The sequence below is a fragment of the Miniopterus schreibersii genome (genome assembly GCF_964146895.1).
Source record: "Miniopterus schreibersii genome assembly, chromosome: 12".
Taxonomy (NCBI): Eukaryota; Metazoa; Chordata; class Mammalia; order Chiroptera; family Miniopteridae; genus Miniopterus; species Miniopterus schreibersii.
The window spans coordinates 37702659-37714656 of NC_138112.1; the positions used below are offsets into that span (position 1 = coordinate 37702659).

An 11998-nucleotide genomic window follows, 5' to 3' on the forward strand; every position below is an offset into this window, starting at 1 on the left:
CAGTGCCTGCTTTTTGCCCCACATGAGTTATTAGAGTGATATTACTGCTGTTTCAGGAGTATGAAATCATGGATACTGGTTTGAAGATAAGGTAGAGGTTCTCAGTAGACATAGCAGAGAACAGCAGAAGCAGTTGAATAAATACACACAGAAATGTTATAAAGTCTTGTTCAATTAAAAATTTTAAAATAATATTTAAGTGAATGCATTTACATTGTTAAAATCAATTCTAGGGAGACAAAATCAAGTAATAGCAATATTAGTTATAATATCAACATTTTTCAATTAAACATTTAAAAAACTAGGTGAAGTTTACTTTCTGAGAGTAAATACCCTGTAATAAGTATATATGTTACCATTCCCTTTATGCTAATTTCTAGTTACTTTTTCAACTCACTTTCCTAGAGTTTTCATTCAGTTTGAGAAAAATCATTACAATAGTTAACTATAATCTAGTAAGGTTCAGAAGTCTGTGTGTTATATGGATTCGTGAGGACAGGGGTGACCATAACATTATCTGACTTTTCTAGAAACTCACATGAAGATTTGAAACTCACATCAAAGCACAAAGTTAACACAGTGAACACCTGTCTCTACCTTCTTACCAGCTTTATATGGAAAGAGGAGCCTTTTCTGTCTTCACTGGTGGAGAGAGAACATGTTCCAGTTCTGGAGCCATGGATTTTATAGTAAAGTGGGATTGAGCTGTGGGACCATTGGCAAAATTTGAATCTCCCTGGGGTCACAGGGAGGAAAACTGAAAAATTTCTCTCTCCCCATCTTTTAATACAGGATGATGCTGTGTAATCTCAGAAGGGTTTTAGCAACTAACTCAAGTGACAAATGGTCCAGGGGATCCTTAAATGCAAATAAACCAAATCATCCTTATAAGTGGATGTTTAAATATTACTCTGTCACTGGGGAGTAAAGAGATGCATGCTATTGTTTCTTAACTATCAGTAGGCTGGGAAGACAGGAAAGCAAAAAAATCTTTTCTGAAATAATTATGGTAACAATAAAGAGTGAAGAAATGTACAAACCAGTCTCCAAGCCCCTGTTTCTTTATTACTGCATTGATCCTTAGGGAGGATGATATAATCACTCCTGAATCCATCTTCATCCAGCCATTCATTGGCTTTTTCCTAAGAAATGGTCAGCTCCTGATATATTAATGGGGCCCCATTTAGCTAGTGGCTGGCATCACTGTGTGTGAGTCATGAGTTCTCATGTGTTCTTACTCTGGTACTTGCTGTTTTCCTGTGGTAACAGATGGAAAGGCCTAGATTCTTGGGAGAACTTGTCCATCCTTGTCAATGTGGGCAGTTGAGTATGGATGCAGATTACTTTATAGGCCTTACAATTCTACATTCATACTAGAGGGAAAGACCAACACCCAAACGTTATGTTTCTCTTTTACAAAGAAGCCCCACATTGGCACAGAAAGTCTTGGGCTTGCCTAGAAAGCAATAATACCAGTGATAGGTTTCTCGTTTAGCTATTTTTCTTTAATTTCCATTTGGCTATTATTCCTATGCTTTCTTGTTTGAGAACTCTTAACACCAGAAAGTGTGAGGGGTTAAATTCAAACACCATAACTCTACTGCAACCCCTATCAAGTGTCTGAAACGATACTTCACTAACAAAAATGAAGTATGAGAAAATTGTTGTGTAAAATTTTATTAGTCCGTATGAAAGAATGAAAAGTTTCACTTTTTTTTTTCTTTGTGGGCATTTCTTGGAACCTCATTGGGGTTGTAATTTTCATTTTCTTTATGATTGATCAAGGGGAACAGCTTTTGATATATTTTATGTTGTTTGAATATCTCCTTTTAGGCAATGCCTTTCAGGTTTTTTGTAAGGAAAGTTAGTTTAATTTTCTAAAAGAAATACAATATAAATGACAATTAGAGAGTATGGTGATAAAAACAGAGATGAACACTGACTATAACTTATTTCAACAACAGAAGGTTAATTGTTTCAGTGGTTACTGCCCAAAGCCTGACCTTTCCAAATATTTTGTCTGTTTTCTACTGTTGTGTTTCTTTACCTCCTATCACTTCTTCATGCCTTTCATTCCCATATGGTTATCCAATAGATCTGGCATCAGTTATTGAAGTAAACATATTTTTGCCATTGCTCTGTGAAATCACTTTGGTATATGTAAAATAACTCGATGTGGGCTTGTTTCCAGATTTTCCATTGTGTCCTATTTGTTGCTCTCTCCTTGCACTGATACTTTGCTACCTTTATATTGTGCTTTGGTGCCTGGTAGTATAAGCCCTTCAATTTTATTCTGGTGTAAAAGCGCTTTGGCAATTCTAGATTCTTCACCTTTCTATATAAATTTTGGAATAACTTCCCCAGGAAAACCTTCTAAGATGTTGATTGGGATGGATCATTTGTGGAAGAACTAATCTATTTAAAATATAGAAGCTTGTAATTCACGAACATGAGAAATCCCAGTGTTTATATATCTTCTTTAATTTCTACAACCAATGGTTAATAATTTTTTTATATTAACAACTTTTACATATTGCATTTGATTTATTCTAAGTTGTATGATTTCTGATGCTATTTTATATAATATGATGTTAGAACTTTATTATCTAAATTGTTGATTTATAGGAACACTATTTGTATTCAGTTATGTTGCTTAACAATACCAATTACTAGTAATCACTGATTCATATAATTTTATCTAATACTGTGCCTGTTTGCTCTTTTTGATTATGTAAATGAACAATCATATCATCTGTGAATGATTTATTTTATTTTCTCTTCTTTACAGTGCTGCAGCTTTTACTTTTTTTTGCCTCATTATACTTGTTAAGGTTGCTGATACAAAGTTAAGCAGAAGTGGTAATGGTAGGTATCACCATCCTGTGCCCAAACTCAGAAGGAATATTTTCAGCATTTCAACATTAACCATGATTTTGATGAGTAAGTTTCCAATCCAGTTTATTAAGTTAATATGAATATCAATTGAAATTAAACTTTTTAAAAAAGTTTACTGAAGAATCTCTTTGTTCTATTAATGTGGTAAAATACATTGAATGATTGTTAAATATTCTTACTGGGCTATTTTTGATAATATTTGTTTGAGAATTTTGCTTCTATGTTAATGATAAATTTGATTTTAATTTTTCTTGTTTTGCAAGACACTTTGAAGGCTTTGTGGCCTCACAAAATAAGTTAGGAAGTGTTCTTCCCTCCCCCAGCCTCAGGTAAATTCATAACTTCAGTCTCTGCCTTTGTGTTCACATGTTCTCCCTGTGTGCTTGTCTCTGCGTCCAAATCCCACCCTCTGACGCCCCGTTTTAAAAAGATTTCAGTCATATTAGGCTCACCCTAATGGCATCATTTAAACTTGATTAACTCTGTTAAGACCTATCTTCAAATGAGGTCTTAAAATAGGTATTTCTGGAAGAAGCTAATAGCTAAGTTTTAACTCTATTAAAATCCTTGGATTTAGAATAGAGTGCATATGCTATGTTCCTCCTCCAATAGTAGTTATCCTCTGATGCCACCATTGGGTGCTAGCGACCCCACCTCCTTGTATATTTCCAAGGTGGGAGGATTCCCAATTCTAGATCTGTTTCCTGTTCTGCATTGGCTGTGCTGTGGTTGTGAGAAACAGCCCCCCTTTGACATGGCCTGCATGACTACTCCTGTGAACTATGTATTTCTTCCTGGCCCTGCCAGCTTTCATGGTGGAAATCCTCTTACTTCCACCTAACCTGAGATATCCATTGCATTGGTTCCAAACCCATAAAATCAACTACTACAACTGCCTCTGCTATGCCAGCTCTGCTTCATCCATACTTTCTCTTGTGTCAGTGAGGGTGGTCACATGTCATCTGGGTATTAGATGTGTCCATCTTTTTTCCATCCCACCATTAGCATTTTGTTCCAGTAGTTGGCAGTCAAGCTGGGAACAGCTGTGCTAACACAAAGTGTGCTGTGAGTGAACCCCTTTGCTCCATGCTCTCCTGGTTGCCCTTCTGCCTCAGTGAAATTATTTCCAAAAGGCTGGGAATTATGAGATCTTGGTGGTCAGAAAATTGCCTGAATAGAATACCACTTATCACATGTTAATAAGTACAGATATTTTTCTTAAATTTAACCTAAAATAATTGGACTATATCCAGTTTCTCCTGATGGCAATGTTTATAAATCACAGCCCAAATTTATAGAATAAAGAATAAACATTTCAAACATTAAATCTCCAAATAGAAATGGGTCACAGTAAATGCTACATTAACCCTTACCCTTTTTTTCCACATCAAGGTCAACTGTGTTTAAAGAAAGAAATCACTTTTTTATTATGCTTGAATGTGTATTTCAACACTTTATTTTATATACATTTAATTAAAATAAATTGGAAAAATTAAGAAAATCGGGGGAGAAAGGATATTTCCATGATTTGCCTCTTTGATCTAGGGCTAGCCCTACATGTCAGGGTTTAATTTTTTTCCCCTTGGAGCCTAGTTTCTCTCTGAGTCTCAACAGGACAAGTCCCCACTCTGAATTTTCCCAGGATTCTTTGGCTCAAACACACAGTGGAGCCTCTCTGTGCTGCAAGCTAAAACTTAAGCTCTTAAGAAAAATCAAGCCTATATTTGGCTGGGCAGCCTCACTTCTCTCCATAGCTGTTCCTCTTGGATCTTTCAGGGTTCATTGTCTTTGCAAATGCTGATTCCTCAGCCTTTTCTTTCCTTCCCAGTGTTATCCAGCTTATCAATCAATGCCACTCCATTTAAGACAGAGATTAATCATTACCTCCTCACTGATAACTTTTCTGATGTCTTTCCTGCCCTCAAGTCTCCCTGCCCATGGAGGGATTCCTTGTGTAGGCATAAAAACTTTCTGTTTCTTGGGAAGTAGGCAGGTCTAATCAGTGCTTGTGGTTTTATTCTGAGAGCTGAGGAAATGGTGAACAAAAGAGCTGGCTCAAAGAAGAGTAAAGACTTCCTCAATCATACCTTGAAGACAGGCCTGAGCTGGGACTAGCTTCCAGGTCTCCTGACTCTGTATTCTGCTTCTTTCACTCTTTTGCTACACCTAAGAATGTATTGGGCTTAATTGCTAGGAACCTTGGGAAATGGTATGATGCCCCAGGGCTAGTTTTTTCTTTGGCCGCTGTTTAAAGCATTGCTATTGCCAGTGAGTCAGCAACGCAATGATGCAGTTTAGGTTCATGTACTATGTACCTTGTGAAAGTGAGAGTTCCTGAGAACCCCAAAATTATTTACTTGCTTTATAAAATTCTACCTGAGACCCTTTTAGAATATAGTATCCATTATTCATTTATTTGCTCATGTAACAAATATTTAAGCACTTACTCTATTCCAGTCTCCTGCCTAAGTATTGGACATGCAACACTATGAATGGTTTGGTGGCTACCTTAAAAAAAATTCTGTGTTAGTTGAAAGACTATAAAAAAACATGTCTGTTGAGGATTAGTAAGACAGAAGACACATAGAAGAGTAACTATTGAAAATTACTGAATGAATGAATGACTCCCTCTCCCATGTGGATTCAAAAACACCAGCTTCACAAATAAGTTTCATTGGCAATTCAAGTCACCACCCCAATTGGTCCAGAGTATGTATCACCACACGCTGGACTTCTCTCTTTTCCAGAATAACATTTACTCTTCTCTTAACAACTCTTCCCTGACTGACGTCTTGCCTACACCTTCCTGCTGCAGTGACTGTGCACATATTACTGTTGTTTCTGGTGGTAAGAGAACTGTTGCTGCAGATCTGGTTTACAACATCCACTGGGCTCTTTCTACTCCATTCTGGAAGCTGATTAAAATGGGACACCTGCTGGAGAGGTATCTTCTCTCTATCCCCTCCCCACTGGCCTCTATTCTCTTTTAAAACATGAGGTTTAAAATGGGGCTGACACATTTAGGAAAAAGAAATTGGCACACATTTCTTTTTAAATCTCCCCCTAGGGTGAGGTTTTGCACAATTCCAGGGACATCATTAATATGGATTGCCATGTGAATGTCTCCTCAGAGTTAAACAACTCACAAACCTTTATTTATAAGCCTCTCTAAGACCTGCAGCTGATTTCTCCTTACCTATGGGTCTGTTTTTTGTTTGTTTTCTTCACTTTTTGGCTCTACTATAGATTCTGGTTCAGAAATATGCCCAAGGATATGAATTAGGTTATTTTATTTCTGTTTCATCATCTACAAAATATATGCACCTGTACATATGCACCTACAGTGATGCAAAGGCCTGTAAGAAATAACAGGGCTGGTATTTGATGGGCTTCCAGAAACTAGAGAATCCCAAATCTTCTCCATGATGGTCCATACCTAAGATAGACAACTGAGAATCAGAACCCAGAGACTGAAACTCCAGGTCTATCTGGGATAGCGATGGGGTAAAGGCTGTGATGTACACTCAGGTGTCATATCTCCTTGCACCTTTCTGTCTCTACTCCTCTGGCCCTGGGAGTTCTAAGCTCAGAAGATAGAGCAAGGTTAGTCAGTGACTTCAGGATTAGCAGACTGAGAATCAGCACTAAAACCCACAGTCAAACCATTAGTGTATAAAGGAGTGAGTATGATGACAGCAGACTATACCAGGTGCTGTGAGAACATACAGGAGGGTTTTTTAGGATGAGCTATGAACCTTTAATCTCCAGAACCCCAGCACCAAGCACAGTATTGGTACATATTAAATGGGGAAAGAAATGCTTGTTGAATTTCAGTATAAAATATCATAATACTAATAACACTGTGTTTGGTTATGTGCAAAGTAGACAAGAGAAACATTCCTCGTTTGAAATTACTCTAGAACTGAGACTTAGGAGCATGGCTCAGCTCTGAGTAATGTTTAAAAATCAGGAGAAGCTGACCTGCCAGAGATGGCTTTTGTTAAGTTCTGTCTGGCCTCCCTCAGTCCCTGTGCCACATTAGAAATGAGAGTTACTTGAGAGATGAGAGGCACAGTGAAGACTCTGCCCCTCTTGCAAATGGGAAATTTAGTCCCTCATTCAAAGGGCTCACTTGATCATTTTTGCAAATAACTACAGACAAGCTTGAGTTTACAAATTTGATGCCTTTCACCCACTGGTTCTTCAGGTTGTAATGAAGGCAGTCATCTGTGTTCACTGATTCATGATACCTAAGCCTGCTTTTAATCATGGTAGAGCTGCATAACTTAAGTGATTAGCACTGTTTATATTGGGGGTGGAGTTGTAGGTATTCGGTGTGCTTATTTTGGTAGTCTCATGCTCATCAGATGCTCTGATGGTCGCTTTCTCTTGTTCTCTACTCTGTTCCCTTCCTCTTACAGAATGTTTGGTGCAGAATAATTGTTCAATAGCTATTTATTGAATATAAATTTTAAATGTTCCAACCTTTTTATATTTGTTTAAAAAAAGAAGCAAGTGAAGAAAAATTGTTATTTACGTAACAAATTTATCTTATTTGACCAAGCAACATCCTTCAGAACTTCCATGAAAATAATAAAAAGAGATCTTAGGACTGAGAATCTGGTAACCAGTTTTGTAGAAATGAGGTAAAAATAGACCTGAAAGTACCATCTTGTGGTCAGTAGTGGAATTGTTGGGACAATGATATTAGGTGAAAGTGATTCAATCATTCGTTCGTGTAACTAGTGTTTTTTGCCTTGGGCTAGGTTTGAGATTAGAAGAGTGAGCAAGTACACTGTGCCTTTTGGCATTTATATTCAAGTCAGAGGAACAGATGATAAATAAGTAATTTAAATAGTTACATATTGTGCTAAAATAGGGAGGAAATAAAGCATTTGTGTTGAAAGAAAGTTATAGGGGGCAGAATCTAGTTGAGCGATACACAGATTAAGAAACATCTCACTCATAAGGCGGTATTAGACCTAAAGCATGATTAGAGGGAGATAGAATGTCCTAGAAAAGAACAGTGGAGCAAAATGGGATGATTAAGAGCAGAGCTCTAAGACAGATAAGTGGTTGATGTGTTTCGAAATAAGATAGAATAGGACTGAAGCAAAGGAGAAATGTAACAACATTTGAACTGTGGTATGTTGAAAAAAAACAATACACTACTCAGCAAGAATAGGAAATGAACTACTCATACATGTAACCATATGGGTGGATCTGAAAAATTGCACATGGAACAAAAAACACCACACTCCACTAAAAAAAAAGAAAAAGAAAAAAAGCTATTATTTATTTATTTATTTATTTATTTATTTATTTATTTATTTATTTATTTATTTATTTATTTATATAAAGTTCTAGTGAGAGACGACTAATCTGTAGTGAAAAAATCATCAGCATCTACTGTTTGGGGTGGAAGGAAGTGACTGACTGCAAAGAGGTAGGAGAAATCTTTATGAAGCGATGGAAATGTTCCATATCTTAATTGGGCTGGAAGCTAAACAGGCATTTACATGTGTCAGAATTCATCAAATTGTGCATAAAGTTTTGCTTTTTATTATCACAAGTTTTACAATAATAAAGCTAGTTTTAAAAAGAAAAAAGAGGGAGACTGACAATCATTAGCTGTTTTGCTGATAAGGGAATCAAGATCCCTTACAACTCTAAAATTTGGGAATTATGAAAATGATCCCCAGAATATCCATTACTTTCTGGGGACATTTTAAGGCTCCAATAGTTGTTTCTTTTGGGAGAAGCAAACATGTTGCTGATTCCTCTTAAAGCACCTTTATCTGAGGTTGGTTTTAGTAATGTAAGAGCCTGCATTTTAGAACCTTCTTTACTATTGATTTTGACAGGAGAATGGTGAATGAAGATTAACTAATATGTTTAATCTTTTTGAGGTGATTGGTGTTATGGGTCTATGCAAATGCCCAAACTCATCAAAATGTATGTGTGTATTAAACATGTGCAATTTTCTGCATGTTAAGAATACTTCAATAAAGTTGGAAAATTAAGAAAAAATAAAATAACAGCTTTCTAAAATAGCTTAAAATTTTAATTTGAAAGGAAATAAACTATTATCAAATATTATAATTTCAGCGACTTTTTCCCCCTACTCTTAACCATAAAATAGTTATCTTCAGAAGAGAATCTCTTGCCTCATTCTTTTCCCAAACTTCTTCACTCTGACACCCATTGTCACCAGGAAATCAGCAATCTTTTAAAGAGAGACCAACTCAGAATACCTAATCCTAATTGTTAGCAGTCTCAAGAAGTTGTCATTCTGAAAATTTTACATCTCGATTTTCAAGTTTGTCTGAAACTTAATCTATTCCAGAGTCCCTCATCTTTACAGATTGGCAACTCCGCTCCCCTAGACTTTGGCACTTAACCTCTTCTGTACACTTTTGCTGTTTCAATTACTTTTCTTCCTACTAAAATTAAAGTTCTTCAAGTGAGGATAATTTTTAAAAATACATAAAAGTTGCAAAAAATAATTAAAATACCACAAATGTCATTACTCTGAGTAGCTATTAGCATTTTGATCTATTTCCTGAATTTTTTTTATGCATATGTATTTCTTTTTAGAATTGGCATCAGCCTTATAGGTAATTGTTTTTTATCCCTTTAATATTATACCTTGATGATTTTTCACATCCTTGGACACTCTTTGCAAATATAGCAGTTAAATGATACATGATATTCAATTGTTCATTGCTTCATCTAGTTCCTTATAGATTAATAGTTGAATGTTTTTTTAATAAATAAACTTATACACATCTTTGTACTTTTTCCCCCTAAAATTCTATTTCTAGAAAGAGATTTCAATATAAGGAAAATATATGTATTTTAACTGTTTTGATGGAAATTTTTATACTCCTTTTTAACAAGGTATATCAACTTATCATTCTACAAACAATGTAAAAATAATTTTCACTTTAGTGGTCTGTGGAAGATGACATTATTTTCAAATCTTCACTAATTTTTGAGGTAAATATACCTTTTACTGTTTTCTTGTGATGATGAACACAGGTCAACTCAGCATTTATCATCAGCTGCATCTCCCAGAGAACTCCTGTTTGAGCATCCTGAAAATCGTCTCCATTTCCTTCTGGAGGGCTGCCAACCTCTGGGTCAGTTGGTCACAGAAATGACTTAGTGATTATATGTGATGGCCTGGCAAACTCGCTGCATTTATGCCCCCAGATTAGTGCGGCAATTGGGGTGGTTGTGATGCTGTGCACCTGGGCTCAGGGGTCTTTTCCACAACATCCTTGAATAACCCTATCCCTGATTTGTTTGGTTCTAACTCCATAGATGATGGGGTTGAGCATGGGAGGCACGAGTAGATAGAGATTAGCCAACAAGACGTGTACCACTAGGGGCACATGATGTCCGAAGCGGTGGGTGAGGAAAGTAAAGAGAGCTGGGATATAAAAAGCCAAGATGACACAGACATGAGATGCACATGTGCCAAAAGCCTTGAGTTGGGCTTCACTAGAGGGCAACCCCAGCACAGTCCTCAAGATCATCACATAGGATATGCTGATGATGATCATATCAAAGCCAACCACCGAGAAGGCCACAAAGAGTCCATATGCACGATTTACACTGGTATCAGCACACACCAACTTCAGCACAGCCATGTGCTCACAGTATGACTGGGGAATGACCTGGCTTGGGCAGAAGGGCATCCTGGAGACCATAAAGCAGAAGGGGCTCACCCACAACAGCCCTCTCATCATCACAACTGCCCCCAGTTTACCCACTGTAGATGGGGTCAGGATGCTAGAGTGATGAAGTGGGAAGCAGATAGCCACGTAACGGTCGAAGGCCATAGCCATGAGTACCCCAGACTCCACAGAAGAGAAGGCATGGATGAAGAACACCTGGATGAGGCAGGCATGGTATTCAATCTCGTGAGCACTGAACCAGAGAATAGCCAGCATTTTAGGCTGGGTGGAGGAGGAGAGGACCAGGTCCGTGACAGCCAGCATGGCCAGAAAGAGGTACATGGGCTCATGAAGGGTGTGGTCAGTTCGAATTATGTGAATGACAGTGATATTGCCAACTATAGCCACAACATACATGGTGCAAAATGGAAAGGCAATCCAAAATTGGAAATTCTCCAGTCCTGGGATCCCGAGCAGGATAAAGGACACAGGATGAGAAGATCTGTTTTCTGAAGTCAACATCACAGGATGGTTATCTGTTCTCCACAGGTGATAACAATAAAATAAGTCAAATTATTTATAATCCTTTGGAAGAAGCGATTGAATAATAATAGGGCAACAGGGTGTAATGATAAACTGGAATAATTTCAACTACTTTAATGAATAATATTTTGCAAAATAAAGTGATGCTACTCTTGATTCTTTATTCATATTTCTGCCATTCAGAATGGGGTCAGGACATACTAGCTGTAAGTGTAATTTTCTATAAGAATCAATAGTTTTCTTGAAAGTAGAATCTGCTAAGGTAAAATCATTTTGACAAATAATGTCATAGTAAATCTCACCCTTTTATTCTTTAGAACTAACAACTGATTTTTTTTTTTACTTTTCCTCTAGGTCGCTTTATCCTTCTGTTTAAGCCACTTAGACAACTTTCAAGGTAGGGGGCCAGCTGGGGAACACAATGAATTAGTGCTGAATACTCGACCTCACACCCCGTGCATTTGGTCGTACACATCCCTGCCTCTGCTAAATAAGGATCGATTGGGACACTCCCACAGGTGGAGAGACTGTTGCCCTATCTTGACAAAGGCCGATATGAAAGGTACTTGCAAAACTATACACTGAATTATAGACGGATCTGCATCTGAACCCCGAATCTCTGCCATTTCGCTGGAGTGGCTTTAGAATACGCTCCAGGTTGGTCTTCTGGGGAAAGGCTGCTATCTCTAAGAGGACATCTTTATTGGTTTCTGTCCAGGAACATTAAGAGAGAACTCACTTGTTTTACATCCTTTTGTGAGGGCGGTAACTCTTCTCAGCCAGGGTTCAGCTACTCACAGTGTGCAGCCCCTTTCAAAAGCCAGTTTCTCTCCTCTGCTTCATCACTACCCCAGGCTCTCCACTGGCCTTCTCACAGA

At 37.4% G+C, this 11998-nt stretch overlaps 1 protein-coding gene across 1 annotated transcript; it reads right to left on the reverse strand.

Moving 5' to 3' along the window:
- Positions 1–10154: 10154 nt before the first annotated feature.
- On the reverse strand, positions 10155–11099 carry OR52R1 (olfactory receptor family 52 subfamily R member 1; the record flags this gene model as incomplete). The annotated part of the gene is made up of 1 exon (XM_081153963.1): positions 10155–11099. One exon carries the CDS (start codon positions 11097–11099, stop codon positions 10155–10157), a length of 945 nt encoding a protein of 314 aa, XP_081010089.1.
- Positions 11100–11998: the final 899 nt, after the last annotated feature.